The sequence below is a fragment of the Volvox carteri genome (genome assembly GCF_000143455.1).
Source record: "Volvox carteri f. nagariensis unplaced genomic scaffold VOLCAscaffold_57, whole genome shotgun sequence".
NCBI classification, from domain to species: domain Eukaryota; kingdom Viridiplantae; phylum Chlorophyta; class Chlorophyceae; order Chlamydomonadales; family Volvocaceae; genus Volvox; species Volvox carteri.
The window spans coordinates 428,258-448,786 of record NW_003307600.1 but is presented as its reverse complement, the minus strand read 5'-3'; the positions used below and the strand labels follow the sequence as shown (position 1 = coordinate 448,786).

The following is a 20,529-nucleotide window of genomic DNA, read 5'->3' as shown; positions in this document are numbered from 1 at the left end:
TTCCCTTCCGCCTGTATCTTGAGCGACGTAGGGATGGCCATCGAACTTTGAAGGTTGGAAGTTGCGGGCATAGTCCCAATAGTCCCAACCCCAGCCCTGGGTTCCGAACCGGGGGGTTACTGTTAGTTCACCTTACCTCGCTGGACTCTGACGAAGAACCCTTGCACACATGATACAATTGCCGACTTGATTAGGCATGTGATCGCGTGCGGCCGTTTAGTCGATTGGCGCATGCCGTACGGCCGAAAAACCTTTCGTACTCCGCTGCTATTACTGCTTACTGCCGTCTATCGCATCGGTTGTCTTGAACGGCGATCAATCGCTCCTTCAACCCTTATGCTGTCACTGCATATGCACCTCGCAGGGAAGTCCGAGCCATTCCTACAGTTCCGCAAGGACCTCGAAGACAGTGGCATCGAGTGGGTCACGAAGGATGTGACCACGTACTATGAGACTGGTCCAGGCTTCACAACGCGCTAGTAGGGCCGAGCGAGAATGAGTTGCTTGCTGGGAGGGCGTCTTCCTGAAAGGGCGGAGGATGGCTAGTGGTCAGGTCTGCTCACTGGTCGTCTCGAGGGCGCGCCAACGTGAAGCTGATGTTCAAATTGCGTGCAGCCGTACTCACGGCTAGCACGCATCCTACTCCACCCACGCTCAGAGATAATATCCTGCTGCAAAGCAAGGACGTCCGGCTCCATGGTCGTAAGATAAATGGCTCCGGTGGGGTGATACATCCACGACGACGATTCCGAGTTTCGCTTTGTCCCATCATTTACGTTATTATGTTAGCTCACTTGTTGGGTTGAGTGTGGTATGGTTCCATCCACGGTATGGATTTACAAGACGGAAGCGATGCGGAACGCGCTCTACAGTCTTGACTGTCATTGTGTACGACAGCACGATGGAACATTCGTCCTTTAAGGGTGCCAGCGCTTGTTGACGGCGGCTGATTTATCAGCTAGTGGCCGGTCCAAAAGAGTACTATCGAGAGTCACGTTTGTAACAACGACGGTTCACGTGCGCACAGCAGAGCAGATTCCTTGGAGCCACCTACACACGTCCACATGTGGGAGGCCTCCAAGAAGACTAGTGCACGGAACGGAGCGCTAGATCCGAGGCTTCTTATTACAAGTCTGCCTGGTCCGCCACTCCGCCGTCCACTGCCTTTGGTTCCACTGCACATTCATACAGGTAAATCACTAGGTTGGTTAATCAAACACCACATATGTACCGTTTGTCACGACATAGCGTGCGCATCGCCATATAAAGTCATCCGCACCCACCTGGTACGACATTTGGCCCTCCATTTGGCGTGACACGTTCTCAACGACGCAGCCAGCCCTTCCGGCCCACCACAACGACACAACCCCTCCGGCACCGTTACAACGGCATGGCCCTCCTCACCTGTACAGCCCTTTCGGCACATCACAGCATCAAGACGCGGGATCCTGGCTCCAGGGGACAACTAGAAAACTAACCACTACTGTGCCGCGAGTACCTCAACAACATGCAGATATAGGTGTAACTGTAATATTTCACGGATGTTCACCGCTCGCACAAGCCAATCGCGCTCCCTCCCAATGCTTTGATAGCGCTCCTCCACTCACAGTGAGCTCCTCCCCATAACAGCCTCTCCCTCCTCCGACCCTTAGTCGCCGCCCCGTACAGCCTCCGCCGTCCTCTACCCGCCTACTCCCCAAACGTTACCTCTTAAGGGGCCATCGATGCCGTGGCCATCCTCTACCACCTCATCCTCTCCCGCGTCCTCATCCTCGACCTGTTCCGGCCAGTTGACCAACAATCGGCAAGTGGCCGCGCCGCAGTTGCACGGTAGCTCCTCTGAGGAGTTGAACCGGTAGTCATACGTAAGCTCCTCCCACGCCTCGATGTCCCGCTGTAATGGAGGGTGGGAGAGAAAACGGCTTTAGTGATACGAGTGAGTTGGAGCCTTACCAGGTAAATTGCATGGTTCGAACATGGAAACCGATGCCCATCCCTCCGATCCACATTTGCTGAAACAGAGCCGCGAAGGCTTTACAGATTGTTCACAAAACAAAAGCACAGGGAACCTGGGCTTCCGAGCCTGCACAGCTACTTTAGGGTGACACCGGTGAACGAGAGCTCGCCCGCCCGTTCCCTTTTCCCATCTTCCGCGGCACACGGAAAGGACCGCCGCCGTAACTGATCGAAAAGCAGGTTTGGTGCAGGATGCGGCAACGCCACTTGCACCAGCTTTCAGTTCGGCGAGTATAGAGCTCCAAATTCATCCCAACCCACCCAAAGCACGCATACCTTGGCGGTAATGATGACGTGGTCTGACGTGGCGCGGGTGACGGGGTCCGTCAGCGTTATGGTCCGACTGTAACAATTTGGGTCGCAACTGTGGTTGAGTAGGTGCGCCATGTTGCCTGCGGGGAAGCGGGTAGCGGGTGAAGTGAACACCGGCCCAACACAAATCCCTGCTTGACCAGGGCTACTGCGAGAGCTCGACCGGTAGCTCTGGTGTAACCCTTAAAGAATCTCAATCTACGGCGACTCTAGCGAAGAACTCGAACACCTTTGAGAACCCATAAAAACAATTGCCATACCACACAGTCCTCAAGCATACACATGCAGCGCTGCCGCTAGACTGACCGGCCAGCTTGCCGCCGCCGGTTTCAAAAGCCTTCTAAACTAGGACATCGCCCCTGGGTGTGCAGGATGGCATTGCCACGCAGGCACCATAAAAAAATGTTTGATCAAACCACAGTCAAGCCAGCCTCTCCAGAAGGTCCGCGTTGCGCACCTGCCCGCGTGGCGTCAATGTGTTGGTCGTCGTTCAGTGTGAAGATGTACGTCCCGCACCCAACGAGCTTGTTGTACATCCTTTTCTCGCGCACATCACTGACGGATGGCCGGATGAGCTCCCCGGCGTACTCGATCAGCATGTCACCTGCCACACACGGTGACGTCGGGAGGGAGCAGAAGAAAATTCAGCGCGCGTGGATACTTAAAAGGCGGGTTCGTTCTAGGTATCGAGAACTCCTGGAGAGATCCCCATGCCGCCATGCATGACACCGGACACCCCTACCCTTTGGTCCAGAGTTTCTTCAATCAACCAGCGGACAAGGATCCAGGAACAAAGCCGTGTGCCCGTTTTTTTTCGGTTGGACCCGCATGTTTTCCGTCCGGATCTTGAGGCACCAAACGGGGCTCGTGAAGGTGTTGCATCTCGCACCTGCTCGGACACGGCGCTGTGCAAGATGCTTATGTAGTTAAGGTTGCACATACAGCATTGACGAGGGCTCCTGTTGCCCCACCGCTCCAACCGCGCACAACCGCATACCTCGTTTGTGAGGCACCTTGGCAAAGGCTCCCCAGCCGTGGATGGCGCTCTTGCCGGCAGCCAGACGCTGCCCAACCGTAGCCCGCATCGCCGCATATCGCTCTGCCACAGACCGTGCACCCGCCGCCGCCGCCGCCTCCAGTAGCGGCTTCGGAAGCAGGCCGGCCGTGTCCTGCCCGCTGTAATTGCCCTGCTGGAGGTCTGAAGGCAGTGCCGTGATGTCCGTAGGCTCATTGCCGGCCCCATGCAGCTCGTCTTGCCCATCTCTACCCACCCGGCTGCCTACATCGCTGCGATGACCTGCTTTAACCTGGCCGCAGCTGCCGACTCTACCACTGCCACCGCTATCCGTGCCGCCAGCACCTGTGCCAATCCGAACACAACTCACGTGAAGTCCTTCCAGCGCTCGTACGTTCTGCTGCAGCCTGCCAGTCACCAAGTACGGCAACTGCCGTACAAAGGTACGTTTCTCCCGGGCGATGGCGACAGCCTCCGGCGCCCGGTGCCCCCTGCTGCGCCAGTCCGCAAAAGACATGCTCCGACCCGTCGCCAGCTCTCCATCTGCCGCAAATCCTGTACCACCCTGGCCCATTCGCTCAACCTCGTCATCACACCCTCGCTGCCGTGGTTGCTGCTTCTGGGGCTGCTGCGGTGTTGGCAGCGGCTGTGGGGCCGGACGGTTGGACTCGAGCTCTTGCACCAGCTGCCGCTGGCGGGCGTGCTGCTGCTCGCGGGTGAGCTCCGCCCGACGGTCTGCAAAGCGGCCGCCGGCGAAGCTGCAGCGGAAGGCGGTCTGGTGCAGCACGAGGTCTTCGTGGCGGGGGCAGAAGCAGGCCAAGGAGATGCCATTGCCCAGCGATATCCCACCCAAGCACGCGCCGCGGCCCCGGCCCAACGCCTCGCTTGCGCGGCATGCGGCGCGCCCGGGGTTGTTAGTTTTACGGGGCCGCCCCCGCCCGCGGCGTGGCGGCAGCGAAGTACCAGCCGCTGCCGCTGCCGCTGCGGTATCCGTAACCGGAGCCGCTGGCGGGAAGCTGTCTGTTGCACCCCCACCGAAGTGCTTGGATGGGGCATCCTGGTGCTGACCTCCCGGCGGTATGCAAAAGTGTGCCACGCAGGATGCAGGGCCGGGGTGCGCACCCCCGGAGAGCTTGGTTGCCAGCACATGCGTCGGCAGCTCCCCGCCGTGTTTGGATCTACCGCCAGAGGATACGTCAGCCGCGTTGACGCTGCCTTGCAGGTTCTCCTTACCGTCATCCTGCTCCGCGTGGTCTGCAGCAGCGGGACTGCAAAAGCCTGCTGCAGCCGCCGCAGGCGCTGCCGTCACCTCAGCTGATCCCGTTGTTCGGTTCCCGCGTGAAGCAGCCGCAGACACCGGCCGTTCATTGCGCGGCTGCTGCTGCTGCGGCGGTCCTCTAGCAGCACCAGCTCCCTGCCGCAGCTCGCACATGGCCAGCCCCGCCTCTCGCGCACACATGGGGTGAAAGGCAGTGTAGCAGCGCGCATCACCAGCGCACTGGATGCAGGCGCCGTGTTGCTGCTTACACAGGAAGCAACGCAGCGAGGCGCGGTTCTGGATTGCCTGCAGACACACACGAGGGTCACACGAGGGCCGTGCGGATCCACAGCATAGGCAACAGCCATCGTGGTTGGCTGCATTGGCGACACGAACACAAAAGAGGACGGACAATAACAACCCGCGTTTTCGAGCTGCCGCCAGCACATGCCTTATAACATAATATGTATCATGAGAATCATCATACGACGGAGAGGCTAACGTAGGTAGACAGCTAGGACAATCTTTGTGACGTATTTGCAAAGACTTGCGTCGCCCCAACAGTTCACAGGAGGCGGCGACTCGTCGTACCTTGGCGACACCCTCCACGGGCTCCAAGCTGTCCAAGTCTCCGAACGTGACCCCCGGTGTCCATACGGCGCACAGCACGTGCACGTATCCGCCCGCGTCCGTTTGCTTCATGGGACCACTGGCCACGGGACACAGCTCGCAAGGCGGAGACCGGTCACGCGGGAGACCAGCAGCGTGCAGCTACGGCAGGGGTAATGAACAACGCAGGCACAGAAGTGGTAAGTGGTAAGAGAGCAGAGTGGAAACCCGGAGTTTGGGTGTGCTTTAAACAATAAGGTGCCGGCCTCACGACTATTCATGCAGGGGCTCTGCTAGCGGTGATGTTGGGTGATTGGGCTCCCAAGTCACGTGGCAATTTTCAATTTTGCTGTAGGATTGTGGATTATGCAGCGTCAGGGCTTTCAGTGAACATGCTGCTAAACGCCAGGGGACTGCGGGTCAGAGCCAAGCCACGGAACGCACGCCCCGGTGTGCAAGAGAGAGAGTGTGTGTGTGTGTGTGTGTTACACCTTGAGTTGCGTTGCCCTCCGCAAAAGATGTAACGAGCTCTTTCGAGCCCTGAGAGGGCCCAAGCGCCAAACCGCAAGAACATGGACGTGAGTCCCTCACTGCTTTCCGCCGCCTCAAAATGATGGTGCATTAAAGGCGTTTATTTCCCGGCATCTTCCCCCATATGTCCCCCTGTCCCTGAATGCCAGGGTTCCAGCACCGCGTGGCTGCAGCTGCTATCCCGCACGTGACTTCACCAGAGAGATAGAGCTCCCCGCTTTCCCCTCGACATGTCACGTTTACTTTCCCTCAAAGCCAAGACGGAAAGCGACGCTAGCAGTAGCACGCGCAAAGGCCTGCAGATCCCCTGGTACGGGTTCAGAATTCCTTTCCTTTCCCTTCACTCCCACCACCACCACCAGCATAACAACATTTGCATTAACAACAACCGCAACCGCAACAGACTCACCTGGCACACGTCACACAGCCAGAGCGCCCCGTGCGGAGGCTGCTTCACGCCATAGCAACGCGAGTGAACCACGCAGCGGCACAGGTCGCACTCGAACTTAAGGTTGTCCGGCGACTCCATATCCTGCAGCGGTGCGAGGCGATATGCGGGTAGATATCAGCCAGATGGGCAACTGGGTTTCCTCGACCAGCAGCTCTCTTTTTTGTAACGGCTGCCAGGTCTCCATGCCTTACTTTTTAGGCTAAGGTCGTTGGGCTTCTCCCTGTTGGAAAGTGACCGACACTCATATACCAGAGAATGATGACAGCAGTAATAGGACCTGGGAGGGGTCCGGTGCTTTACTGTGTTTGACACTCCCAGGTGCCATGAAGCAGTAGTAGTACAGCGAAACCCAGACCCCAAGGAAAAGACTCCAAGGTAGGGCCATCGGGCCACAACGGATCGCATACTGCACTGGGAAAGCTTAGATAAAGAAGAGGCAGGTGATGAAACAGAGAAACTCAAGACAATACCCAACCGTGATCGGCCCTCGCGGTGGGTGATGCCATTGTATGTAAATAAGCGATTGGCATGATCTGACCGGAACGTAGAGGATGAAGTGCACGTTAGGCGAAAGGTAGGGCAAGCAAGATAGGAAGGATTGAAGCCGCATGCTGCGCGCCACATGTGCCCGCCCAGCCCGTGTCGTGCCTACCTCACCGCACACCTCACATTCGAAGCACATGCCTGTCTTGACCTCCGGTATTGCGTGCACACCCGACGGCAGATGCAGCGCACGGGCGTACATGGCGCGCCGTTGTACCTCCTCGAGATGTGTCTGTATGTATGAAGGAATGGCATTCAAATGGGGAAAAGGAAGCTAACGGCAGCCATGTGTACGTCCCAACACAGGGAAGACAGGAAAAGGTTTCTGGTGTGCGCGCCTGGTGGCGGGCCAGGTTTGACGGTTAGTTGCTGCGCCGGCTTACCAGAATAGCGGTGCAAGTGATTGGTTACTCCTCCTGCCCGTCTTCGAAGATGCACACGGCAATGGACATGGGTTCGCCTTCATCCTGAAAAGATGACTTCGTACCAAGAATCTCTGAAATCCTTTTTCCTCACGCGTGTGTGAACTTCCCGCATACTAGCCTGCCCTGCTGCACACTGTCTGGCGAGTGTCAGAATGTTTATGTTGAGCAGGTGGCATTACCCCTGCATGGTATGACATGACGTGAGGCCCCCTACCCACCAGCGGTGGCAGCGGCGGCCGGTCCTGGTCGGGCCAGTTGGCGAAGCGCTCGCACCGCTCTGCGCCAGGGAGAGAGCGCAGCAGCGCGGCGACTCTCTGGTGGGTCAGTCCAAACAAGTCGGCGCCAGTCTTCGCGAAGGCCCTGAGCGCAGGTAGACGGGCAGAACGGCACACACGTACACACTGACAAGACAGGCGGGGTGGCTAGGATGCTGTGGGGGCTGAGTGAGGCAAGCCGTAGACCAAGACGGAAAATGAGCTCTAGGCGGAAACGACGACTCTAGCTCGTGTACCTGGGCTGTGAAAGCAACACACAGATCCACGGGAGCACGGAGATGTGCTGTCCTGTGCCGCGCGGTTTCCGGTTAGAAACAACCGTCCCACCAAATCGCCGCAAGACCCTACCTGCCGCGAACGCGATCGTCCTCTTCAAACAAGGCACGCATCGCCCTAGTGGCGGTGTCGGCGGACACTGGGAGCCGCCCCTCGGGGGTAATCCTGTCGGAACAGCGGTTTAGAGGAGAGGCATGCAACACACAGTGCCGTGCTTGCATAAGTCCTTCGCGATCTGCTGGTATTCCTTGCGCGCGCTTTTGCTGAGGAATTCAACACCTGTGCACATATGCCGGTATCAGCACGCAACCCACACCGCGGTCGTCAAAGTTGACCAGAACGACCGGGCTGTCTAGCCACGAGGTAACCAGCTCAACCAGCAGCCATTGCCAGGAGACGGGAAAACGCCCCGTCCTGGACAGCATGCCAGCTAGCAAGTCCCTACACACACCCCGCGCATATGCCTGCCATGATGACCGAGGTCGCAGGACATATTCCCCTTCCTTGCATTCAAACTAAAGCGTCACCCACCTGAACACTGGCCGCACACCGTCCGCAGACGCCACCACCTCCATCACGTGCCGTACCTCCCGGCCGCCGCTGGCGCCACTGACCATTAGCCGATCCGCCGTGTAGCCTAGTGGGTAGATGTACTTCTCGTCGTGGAACCAACGGCTCAGCCAGACGACCTCACCCAGCCGAAGCACCCTCAACTTGGAGCCTAGCTTTAGAGGCAGGGTGATGTCCTGTGCGGCAGCTGTAGTGCCGGCAGCTTCGTGTTGGGAGGCTCTACCCTCGCCGCCGAGAGCGCGGGCAACAGATAGGCGGCGAGTGCTGCGTGCGTCGCCGCAGCCGCGGCCACTTGCAGACCCCGCTCGGTGCTGCTGTTGTTCTTCATCATCATCCTCGCCTTCGTCGTCCTCATCGTAGTTTGGCGGGATCATGCCGCGAGGAAGTTCACCTTCCTATACCCAGGAAAGAATACAGATTGTACAGGTATGAGTGCGGATCAGCATTTAAGTCAGGCCTTGCTTGAGGAAAGCCGAGGACAATGCAGCGCGCGTCTATTAGATGTGTAATGGACATGGACATGCAGTTATTGGTCACCAGTAGGACCCGGCGTCGCTGGGTTCGCTCCGACAGCGGGGGTGTAATGAAATCTTCTTCCGCGGCAAACTTTCATGCTGCGAGCAGGTCAAATATATTTTGTCGCTATATATACTCAGCGAACCGAAGGCAACGAGAAGGCAACGAAATCGTCGGCGTGTATGGCTTGGCTGGTCAACTAGGTCACAACGCCGAAGACCGGGACCCGCAAACAAATGGCTTGAGCTTACTCCGTTCCGCAAAAGCAGCAACAGGCAAGTTTGTAGGTCCCGTACCGGCCTGGGTCGAGTCACCCCGTCACCCCGCGTCGCTGCGAAGCACTACGGCGCAGGACCCTCACCGTCATGTAGGTGCGCAGCTCAAACATGGCTCGAAGAAAGCGCTGTGTGTGGCTGCCGCCAGCACCTCCAGCCGCGGCACCCGCACCCGCAACCCCGCGCACGTGCCAGCCCAGCTCGAGGCCTGCCAAAAAGGGCAACACGCCGCCGCGGTCTGGAATGCGGGCGCCGGGCTGAACCACTGGAAGACCCAAGACCGTGTGGTCGCCAAAAAATCGCACAAAAGCGAACTGCAGGCAATCAGGCACGCAGGCAGACAGGTAAGCAGATGCCAAGCAACCAGCCATCAGGCAGTGTGAGAGTGTCGCTGTCATCAAACAGTTTCAGGGTGGCTTCGCGCCGCCGAGGCAGCACGCACGCGATTTTGAGATCCCTATCCCTGCCTTCCTCACAATTGTATACATCCGCTGCTTAAGAGGACGCTGAGACGGCATATTTACGGGATCCTGTGGCATATAGCTGCCCTACCATCCGCAAGAACCCGCTTTAAAACGTCTTCAAGCCCCAACTTTCTGCCGTTCTATGCTTGGGAGCGCTTCTAGTAATCCGAAGCCTTCGTGCTGCTCATATAGGGCGCCGATAGGCGTTGCGATCAAGCCCTTACTTCCACTGTGGCGCTACGACAGGCATGCAGACAGGCAGGCGCCAGAGGGCATGCCATGCAGCTCAATAATGTGCTGGTCTTCATGCGCATCACAATCCTTTGGCTGCGCAATCTGGGTCTGCACCTTTCACGTTGAGTGATACAAGCGGTCCGGAAGTGCGGCTGCTAATGTGTACCTATATGAAGTGGGTAAATCCTTCTCTCCAAGAAGACCGGGACACTGGACCAGAGAGAGTCTAGGCCACCTGTTCACCAGGCGGCTGAGAGCGGTGGCGTGCAAAGGTACAAGTCCTGGTGTGTGTCCCGCTGAAGCCGGCGAAATCCCTTCAGGAGAAGCATACCAAAGCCCAGGGCATTAAAACAGAGCACCCCGGCTGTACCGGCGCACCCCCCCCCTCGCAGCAGCACGCAGACAGGTGGCCCTGTGCATCATGTATATGAAGACCCAACTGCCATGCGCCAAGTGCACGGCCGGGTTCAAATCCCCAACGAGCGCCCCAGGCAAACAAGCGCGCACTAACCTGCCTCAAGCCAGCTGCCGCTGCGCCCGTGCGGTGGTGAACGTTGAGACCCTGCCGTTCCGCCTCCTCGCGCGTTATGATGATGGCAGGCCATGGCCTTGAGCGCCGCACCTGCGCCCACACCACCTCTCCAGGCCGCAGCACCTGCCACGAAGCCCAATCTCGGGGCAGCTGCGAAACGCTTTCCGACTCCGGAACCAAACCGGTGCCGCCCTCGTCGTCGCGTTCTGGGACGGGGTCCCGTCCCTCTTGCTCCCGCAGCCGGTCTTCCATATCGACACCTGCGATTTCTGCTCCTTTTGCGTTTGTCGCCGTTGTTAACGTTGGTAACGCTGCCGCTGATTCTGCGGCTTTATTTGATGCTGCTGGGCCAGAGCAGGTGGGTCGAGTTCCTTCGTCGTCTTTATCCACTTCCATAGCGTCTGCGGCTTTGTCCTCGCCGTCCGCTTCCGTGCGGTCCGCAGAGGTCCGTGCACAGTTGACTTTCCGGGCCTCCGATTTGGCGGCCCTCGCGGCCTGGGCTTCGGCTCGGCCGCCGGCTCGTGCAGGTGGCTGCCGCTGGCTAACCTGGTCGCAGGGAGGTACATCGCTGGAAACTTCGCTGGCCATGCGGGTCGCCAGGGCTTGCAGCTGGGCAGCCTGTGCGGACCAGCGCTCCGCTGCCGGGCAACAGTACGGACAGGACACCGACAAATAGTGGGTAAGATGAGAAAGACAGCACGTGAGTCCGGTCGGATATACGTAAAATAAATGCTGCAAGAATGCCCAGTGTAAATGAAAGAGCAGGGTTTTGGATGCGTGAGCACTTGCCGCCACTCAGAAAGCGGAAGGAGCCACATGGAAATCTGAACGGCCGTCAAGCATCCCAGCATTGCCACAGCGCTGCCGAGCTGAACCCCCAGACCGACACTGTCCGACACGGTTGCCTTTGCTCATCTAGGCGGGCGGGTGCGCATCGATGGATAGTCACTCCATTACGTGGAACGATCTCATTGGACTCCATGTTTGTATGATGGCTTGGGCTGTGGTAATGTTGTAGTAGTAGGTAAGGTATCACAGGAAGCCCCAGACACCAAGGGAATACCCAGGGTAGGGCCTAACATGACGCGCGTTCTATAAGCTCGGCGTGCACCAAGCGCACCTGTGTAAAGATACCAAAAACTTGTGTGGACAGACTCAAGGCTAGATAGAGGGATACAAAGGACCCTTACGCACCCTTGCTCGTCAGCTCCTGGGGGTCTTCATCTTCGCGGCTTCCCGGTACACCACCAGGTTCACTGATGTCCTTTCCGCGGTTCAAATGCGCAGCTGGAGGCTTTTGACGCACGCCTCTCCGGTGCTCCTGCTGGGTACTTGCCCGTGCACGCAGCTGGGCAGCACCTATCGCCAAACACGCTGCAACGCGTCGAAGCTCCTCCGGCGGCCGCGGTGCAAGGTTGCGCTCTGCCTGCCCTGGTACGACCTGCAGCCGGACTTCCTCCGCTGCGAGGTGCAGGTGTTCCACGTCACCATCGTCGTACTCTACCTGCCAGGGTCCTCCATTCGTCACAGGTGGAAACCCTTGTGCATGAACACCTGCCTTTTCACTGCATCAAACTCCGGTCTGACGCGACGAGCACGCAATCTTATGGAGGGCGCCGCGCCCGAGCATCACGACCTCTGAAACCCAAGCGCCGGAGGTTACCTTACATCCTTACATGCAAGCGAGTCCCAAGCTTAGCATTGAGGGCAACGCGGCAACGCGGCAACGCGGGCCGTAAGATTTTCACCACTTACGGTGTGCATGCCTGTGTCTGCAGAGTAAGAGGTCACTCGCCCACAGAACCAGGCGCCATCGTCAGGCCATAGTACCCGGATCTCACGCCCCACGAGCTGCTCCGGCGAAAGCCACAGCGCCACCTGTAGTGCAGGGAAGGCCCGGGAAGGATCATGGGCCGCAATCCAAGTGATAGGTGTGTTGATAAAAAAAATGGCTGGCTGACGCATGGCTGATTCAGCGTGCGGCTTGAACCTCGTCCATGGAATCTAAGCGACCGGCGGAAATGGATTCATATGCAGAAAGCTTTGCGATAACCAGGACCGCCTCTAGCGCTCTTCACCATTGCCCCGATTAAGCGGGCCGCACCTGTATTTCGTGGTATTGCTTAAAGCCAGAGCAATGTCCACGGAAATGCTTGTACGCCTCGCGCAGCTCCGCGGCTGCGACAGCTGCACGATGGCGCTCATCCGAGTCAGACACACGGCCCTTGGCAACACTCTCGCAACCCACTCTCGCAACGCCGCTCTCCTGATCCTCAACTGCGCTTGCCCGGAGAGGGCCTCCCACAGCACTCTCTAGTCCTCTTGCGTTCACAGGAATTATGGACTCTGGTGCCTGACCAGCCTCCGCAACGCCCTTCACGTTCCGCTTTCCTAAGCGGCCCACTGCCGGAGCTGGCCCAGCCATGCACGGCTCCCTGATTTCGCTGCCAGCTGCAGCGTCAGATACCGCTGGCAGGACTGGCCAAGCTCGCGGCACGTACAGCTTCCCGATATCGGCATCCACACAGCCTTGGCCGTTGCGTGGCGCCTGTCCCCGGTCCTCCGCCACAACCCTTCCGCACGACGGGCCGTTCCATTGGTGATCTGGGTCGAGGCCCCGCCGCGCCCCGACCAACTCCACAAGCTGTGCAGTGTCCTTCTGCTTGGAATGTGCAGATGGCAAGCCCTTTGTCTCGCAGCCCAAAGGGACGGCTGCTGTGTTCATATGGTCAGGCGGCCCGAGCCCTTCTGCTCGGTTGCATCCCCGTTGTTGTCCGAGCAAGTTTTGGCGCCGCCTGGCTGAGGCTGGGGAGCATACCCTATAGGGCACGGCGCCGGGGCCTTGCCCGGAGGTTTCCAGCTGCGGACGGTCCTCACGCTGCGCGTATGCCGCCGGGGGTTTATTGCCGGCGGTGATCTGCCGCCGCATGGATGCCTCCGGAGGTATAGAGCTGGGAGACAGTTGCTGCTGGTGCTGGGTTGCGCTTCGAGGGCTGTGTGCGCTGCTTATCATAGCCGCTGCTGAGCTGACAGCTACTGCACATTGCAATCGGCCAGGTGTGATCACCGCGGCTGGCGCCGCCTCTAAACGGGTACCTTTAATGCGCTCCTGATCCTCACACCGGTCTCTGGCGTTGCGAACGTCGGCAGCGCGTCGCCGAAGGAGCTCAACTAGGGACAAGGGGACCAAGGGCAATCAGCGCGAAATGCAGGATAGCAAGGGGCGTCAAAGACAGATGCCTGAACACAAATGTGCCACGCATGTTTCATCGACAGAGCTTGCTGAAATTCCGCTGGAGAACCATGGACCTTGCACTACTTTAGAGATCAACAGCTGGTCGCAAGACTGCAAGGCACGCGCTTGGACAGCCAAGCTCACGTTTTTGGCGGTCATCCTCTTTGAACGTGGCGCGACCCCGTGCTGTTCGATGCTGCACAGCTCTAGCTTCGAGCTCGTTGGCAAGACTGTCCAGGTGACGTGCCAGGGCATCCAACTGGCCTGGATTTGATGTCCGCATACTCCGCAAGCAGTCTGAAGGAAACTGCACTTTCTCAACGGCCAAAACCAGCATTTCTTCGTCACCTGCCGTCGTATGAGCGCAGGTTACTGTCAGGCCATGCAATCGCCGCACAGCAGGCTCAGCACTCCGAGAGCCGCACAGCACGCACCATCGTCGTAATGAATTTCGTGCTGAAAAGTCGTCACCAGGTACTTGAAAATTTTGCCATGAAAAAAGCGTCCTTCGCTTGGCCAGAAAATTCGGACTGGGGTCCCTACCAATGCGCTTGGGCACCATAAGGCTGCATCCACCCTGCACAAGGACATCATTTTCAGCAACTCCGTAAACAAACTTTGGAAGTATAGCTTAGCACGGGCATGGTGGCGAATGGATAGAAAGTTGAAAATAGACAAACTAGGCTAAAGCTTTACACATCCTAATGCCGCCATCACGTATCAGATGGCAGATTGTCGGAATACTATGGCAACCTACGTGATGCATCGCAGACCATGCCAAAGAAATGTGGGGACACTTACTGCTCCCATTCACGGCGTTCCACCTTTTGCTTCTTCGCTGGTCGTAGCATATTCATGGTTTACTGGTGAGGCCTCCTTACATACGCGGGTTTGTAAGCATCCTCGGGAGGCATCCACGGCTCATGGTTGAAGTTAGCGCCTCTCGCGTGGCATAGATGCTACAGCGATGACTGATGTTGTTATAGGTACTGATCCATTGTCCTCACCTCCAGGCTTATTCAAATTGGGAGTATAGGCCTGTAGGATGATCATTTGCAACGTTGACGGTTTGAATCCAGCCGTACGCATGGCCGCATGGTCCATCTTGTTGTTGTAATGTTATGCTGATCACGCACATTGTTTTATTTGGTTATTTCATTAGGACGGTGGAAGCTTATATCGCGTGCCATGGTCACGATGGCTTTGGCCAGCAGTGCATACAGTTCATTTGCGCAGTGCAACGGCCGGCGATGTGCAGCACGTCGTAATGTAGGTTATGTTTTATGGTGTGAGCACGCATTCCTAAAGCTTGTAACTTATCATTAGTAGCTTATTGGATAATAACTTCGACTGGCTTGGCGCATTTGCAGGTTGCATATTTGCAACGGCAACAAATTCCATCTGATACCCGACCTGTCCTGGCGCGGGCAGCAGCCTTCGACAGTGTCAGCTTTGATGACCTGCTGCCCACCAAGTTGGAGCTCTTGAAGAAGGTGGCCTGCCTTAACCGCGGAGCTATTGCCTCCAGCAATGACAATTACGAGGTGGGTTGCATCGGCTATTTAAGCTGCAGCCTGGACCCGGGGCTCTTCAGGTTCTCCCCAGACTCCTGCCGCACGGTATTCCAACGAGCCGCCGAGTACCCACAACCACCGTCCTTGACAGGTCTCCAGCTTCGTGGAGGTAATGGAGGACGCGGCCGGACAGCTCGTGCAACTCGATGCCGTTCAGGGAAAGTGGGAGCTAGTGTATAGCTCGGTCGAGCCCTTCCGCTCGTCGCCCTTCTTCTGGGCCTTCCAGGAGGGCCTTGTGCAGAGCCGCGAGGTGGCGACGCAGATTTTCGCGTTTACAGACTCAATCCCAGGCGCTCACATCGGCGCCGCCTACCAAACAATTAGCTTTGACACCGCCAAACTCATCAGCGAGGTGGATCTGGAGGTTTTCCCAGGCATTCGAGGAACGGTCGTGACCACCAGCATGCTGGTGCAAGAGCCACCGCGCAGCTTGGCAGTTACGGTGCAGAACACCCGCGTCGCCAACTCCAACGTGCTGCCCTTCGTGGACAACATCACGGTGCCAGTTCAGGAGATTGTGGAGGCGGTGCGGGGCCCGGGGTCCACGCGCGTGACGGTGGACATCACGTACCTGGACGCCGACCTGCGTATTGCACGCACACGGCCAGACAACGAGATTTTCATCTACCGACGCGTGTGACGATTGTATTGAGGGAAGGTGGTGTGAGGGTTGCTGATCTTGCGTGCCAGAGCGGAAGGGCGGCTCCCGGCTGTCTGTGAGTTGTCTTTTGAGCCGGAGGCGCGAGAGGGCTTACTTGGCCTTGCTGGACAATGCCTTGCTGGATGGAGAGATTGTAAGCTGTGAGCGTGTGCAGTGAGGCCTTGTAGGCTTCGTGTCTGAGGTTTTTGTCGTGACTACGGATTTTGTGGAGCCGCAGGGCAGATGTCTGGGTGCTTCTGCTGCTGTGCCAGAGCCTCATCTTGGGGAGCACCATGGACCTCATTAACGCGACCGACGTGTGAGCGTGAGAGATTGCGCCTCCGGTAGTCAAGTGTGCACGCTGGTGCTGGTGCTGGTCCTGCTGGTTGCTGGATGACGTGTGAGCCCTTGAATGCCTGATTGCCACGTCGCGAGGCCTGGGAGGGTCGTCCATTGGCGTGGCAGACGAATGCCTGGTGGGCAACGCTCACACCTCCGGCGGGCTGTAACACTTTGTGAGCTTTCCTTCTGTTCCGCAGCGGGCCGTAACATCCGTGGACTGTTACGGGGCAGGCACTTGCCAGCCCGTAAGGCATTGTGCGTGTCACGTTTAGTAATGACGTCCTCATCCCCAGATGCTGGGCCTTGTTTTGCCATTGGCAGCCTGGTATCCAGCGATGTGATTTTACAAGTACGGTATGCTGTGAAGCGCGCTAAATTACGTGCACCGCGCTGAGAGGCGCTGAGAGTGTGTGTGCGGGAGCTGAGAGTTAAGCGGCAGGCGTAGCTTGTATCACTGAAGTGGAGTGAACACGTGATTGGAGGGAGTAGTGAGCGTTGTAGATATAAGGAGATGGGATATTGCAGAGACCAGACACTGCAAGGTAGTACCGCGAACGCAGGTTATTAAGGAATATGTGGTACGTCTGATAGGAGTATGTGATGATGAAGCTTGCTGAGAACGAACACTGTCGCAGGATGGTTGGGGACAGGACGAGTTGCGTTAACAACCTTTTCCCGTATCAACTTTGCGCGGAAAGGGCATTACGCTTTGTCACATTCATGCTCGCGCATATTGCAACGCCAGCGAGGACCGGGCTTCGTATGGCTGACTACACAGCATAGCCTACAGGGCTTACATTACTAACCCATACACCGTCACAATGTCTTTCCCCTGTATGATTCCCTCCGCCACAGCCCAGCGCTTGGTCGGGCACATCAGTCAACATTACATACTGCAGGAAAATTGCCACATGGGCGCGGCTAACTGCGCCAAGCTGGGCATACTAAATACCACATGATAATATCCACGGTACAATGAAACCATTCGGACCGCCGCCGCCGTGTTAAACCCGGGCACTAAGCCGTCGCGCGCCGCTGCACGTCACGCACTTCAACGGCCGGCCGCTAGGCAACGCCGCAGGCTGCTGCCATGCCACCAGCTCCTCCACCGTAAGCGCGCCGCCCTGCGCAAAGGCCGGCTGGTGTTGCAACGGTTGCAGCCTAACGCCATCACCCTCACTTTCCAGGTGCGCCTCAATCACCCGGCTATTCAGCGTAATACTACAGGGCTCGGTCTCCATCGTTGCAGTGTAGCCTGAGGGCTGCAGCCTCGCCATCAGGACGCACAGCCGGCGTGCAGTCCAGGGAGGTAGGGGTCCGGACACTTGGAGCACATGCAACACGGACCCCCCCTCCGGGTCGCCGACGCTACCGGCTGCAGATAGTGGCGGCGCCGACACAGAGATGGGGTCGGCCGCGTCCGTCGCCAGCTTGCTGTTCAGGGTCAAGGCCTGCAGATAGAGACCGCCGGCCGATGGAGCCCGATGAGTTGGCGCTACGAAACAGGGAAGCGTATCAACCAGCCCCCTGGAAACGCAGTAATGTATAAGCTCAGAATCTTCCTGGGTACACAAGCAGAAGAACTGTGTAATCAGCTCCCTCTTATTTACTCCCGAGTTCCAGACGAAGCTACTGGTGGCGAAAAGCGCGCTGTGCTCGTCGGGCGCCGCTCAGGGGCTATAACCCGCGAAGTCCACGTACTTACTCCGACAGAGCATGGAGTTCCCACCTCCGACGGTGGCGGCGAGAGCTCTTTCGAGCCCAGGAAGCTCGACCCCCCTTTTCATGTGCCATCCCTTTGTCCCCTACCGTCCCAGGCACCGTGGCCTACCTTTATCGTCGGACGCCAAACCGCGCCCCCGTCGAAAGGCACTGGTGCGAGGAGCACCGGCAAGTCGCTTAGTTCGTCACCGGGCCATACGCCACCACCAGCGCCACCCGGGCCGCGGCCTCCAAGCCCTGGGTATGACATCTCATTCAGCAGGAAATCGTACAGCCCGTGAACGGCGCGAGGCCCACGTAACAGCAGCAGCGACTCCCGGCTGTTGTCAGCCACCGCGGATCCTGGCGGCGCTAACCCAGTCGATGACGGACCAGCCTGCGCGTCCAAATCGCCACAAGTGCAGTATAATCGTGTGGGAATGAGGGCGATACAGCGGGTCGCGTGGTTTGGGGTAGTAGAATGCCAGTGCGGCGTCTCATACCAGGGAGGTGACAAGACGTAACGACTGGGACGGCGCCGTTACACCCGAATCCGGATTTGCAGCGAACCGTTCCCGTGGCTATCACTAGGCCACGCAGACGGCCTCCGACGTCCAGCCATCCCCCCCCCAATAGGCCGAGCTGGGCAAGCAGAGAAACGTGGACTGTACGATGTACCACTCCATGTGCCATTTCAGCTTAAAATGCCGCGCACCTGCATACCCTCCGAATGCCGCGCACCTGAGGTCCCTCGTCGCACAGGCCTGCGTCCGCATCCTCGTCCTGTGGCTCCGGCCGCGACGGACCCGCCTCATACCCGGCCTTGTCAGGGCCACCGCCTGGCCCCGCGGCGGCTGCACCGGGGGAAACCCTTTCCAGAGGCATGGTGAAGGGCACACCCGCCGCCAGCATGCGGCCCCGCAACACCCGGCTGGACTGGGAGACGACGGCGCACAGCTCACTGCTGCCTCGCACGCCCTTGTTCGTAAACAGCGCCACAAAGGGGTTGCGCGCGGCCTGTGCGCGGGGGGAAGGAATAGATGGACAGGCAGGTAGGCAGGCAGGAGCAGAGGAGAGCGACGAGGGAAGCAGCGGGGGCCAGGCCACCTGCCAGGTCGCATGTAAGATCCCGGTTGTTTCGGCTGTGCGAACAAGTCGAAAGCAGTGCAGTGAGGAAGCACACGTCGCACGTTATCACACAAGCGTATTTCATCCTCCCAGTCCTCCCAAGAAAGCACCGAGGACGAGATGTGGGCGAAGCGAAGCAAAACCAATGTCGGGTAACTTGCTTAGCATTCATCGCATCGCTTGGCAGACGTGCCATGACTGCGGGGACGCAGATTTAGTTAGTGACCCGGTAGTGACCCCGATATGGACACCACCCGGGTGAAGGGAAGGTGCAGTCGATATTTAGGTTTTAGTTGGTCGCTCGGAAGCAGGAATGCGTGAAGGTGGTTGATGCGGCACAACCCATCCACCCATCGCTGCTGCCCACATGCACATACGCACTTGCAGCTGCAGTCATCATGTTCCTCACCAAATTGAGCATGTAAAACACGCTGCAGTCGCCTCCGCGGTACGTCCCGTACAGGCTGTGCAGAGCGTTACGCCATGCTGCCAGTCGCTGCACCAGTACGCTTCCCCCGCCTGGACCTCCTCCACTCGTAGCAGCCGCGCCGTTAGCGGAGCGCGCGGCAGTCAAGGCCGACGCGTCCATCAGCACTTCTGGATGGCGCCAGTTTAGTTGACAGGATAAGTACTGCACTACCTGAGGTGTACAGCGCGCGGTGCGGTATGTGGGGAGGCCCCCTTTAAGGGACGCATAAGGCCACATGGGAAATGGCGCCGGTCTGCTGGTAGCGCAGAAAGAAGGGCCAACATCGGTACATTAAAGAGCAAGGGCTGCGGATGACAGGGAGCCGCGCAGGCAATTCACCGTACGCAGCCAGTTGTCTCTCCCAGTCAACCCCAGGCAAGCCATGTCGCACGTGCCATGCTATACATCACCCACACTGCTTCTCATTAACGTCTCAAGGAGTCCACATCTTCGCTTCGTGCGTGCGAGGTGAGGTGAGGTGCGTCGGCATTGCCCCTGGAAGGCGTTGGGGCAGTTGACATAACGCAACCAACGCAACGGAACAACGTGCCGGCGCCTGCTGATCCTGCACGGCACGCGATTGCACACACGTTCCCTGCTGGCACACGTTGTGCACGGGTTGTATGGGATTGCCTATTCGGTGAAGGCTTCGCACAGAGGAATTGGCCAACCCGCCCACGCACCTCATCGTTGGCATCCATGTCATTGTTGACGACGCATTGCAGCGCGCGCCAACCTGCACGACATGCCCCCATGGGTAGGGGATGGCCGGCGTCGGCTGCTAGACCCTAGGTGGCAGCTGCTTGAGCCAAGCCAAGTTAAGGAAAAGCAGGCACCAAATCGAAGTTCCCATCCACAGCAAATCCCCACGCCAACGCAAAAAGCTGGGTCAAACTGGCCGGCCTAAGCCGGGTTGCACCGCCAGGCAAGACAAGATAAACTTAGGAACACCTATCATTTGCACCACCGCCGGCTCCCATCTCAATTTCCTTACGTCCTCAACTCATCGATACTATTTCTATGGCTTGCCGATGTAAGGTAAACAACCCTCGCAGCGGAACCCGCAGGTCAGCCGCTAAGACATAAGCAGCAAAACAAAGAACACCCCTTGAATCCAAACATCTTTTGATTTTTGCAT

At 58.2% G+C, this 20,529-nt stretch overlaps 2 protein-coding genes across 2 annotated transcripts; one reads left to right on the top strand and one right to left on the bottom strand.

The window, feature by feature from the left end:
* Positions 1 to 381: 381 nt before the first annotated feature.
* On the bottom strand, positions 382 to 14,641 carry VTX1 (histone H3 methyltransferase/Trithorax; the record flags this gene model as incomplete). The annotated part of the gene is made up of 20 exons (XM_002956025.1): positions 382 to 523; positions 564 to 671; positions 1,284 to 1,404; positions 1,708 to 1,894; positions 2,278 to 2,408; positions 2,786 to 2,932; positions 3,326 to 4,907; positions 5,193 to 5,372; positions 6,151 to 6,273; positions 6,845 to 6,967; positions 7,379 to 7,520; positions 7,784 to 7,876; positions 8,243 to 8,676; positions 9,159 to 9,386; positions 10,393 to 10,940; positions 11,497 to 11,806; positions 12,058 to 12,180; positions 12,407 to 13,473; positions 13,682 to 13,885; positions 14,545 to 14,641. 20 exons carry the CDS (start codon positions 14,639 to 14,641, stop codon positions 382 to 384), a joined length of 6,090 nt encoding a protein of 2,029 aa, XP_002956071.1.
* A 179-nt stretch (positions 14,642 to 14,820) lies between these two features.
* On the top strand, positions 14,821 to 17,041 carry VOLCADRAFT_119281 (uncharacterized protein; the record flags this gene model as incomplete). The annotated part of the gene is made up of 4 exons (XM_002956083.1): positions 14,821 to 14,823; positions 14,908 to 15,081; positions 15,203 to 15,610; positions 16,949 to 17,041. The coding sequence occupies 4 exons, from the start codon at positions 14,821 to 14,823 to the stop codon at positions 17,039 to 17,041; spliced, it is 678 nt and encodes a 225-aa protein (XP_002956129.1).
* Between the last annotated feature and the right edge of the window lie 3,488 nt (positions 17,042 to 20,529).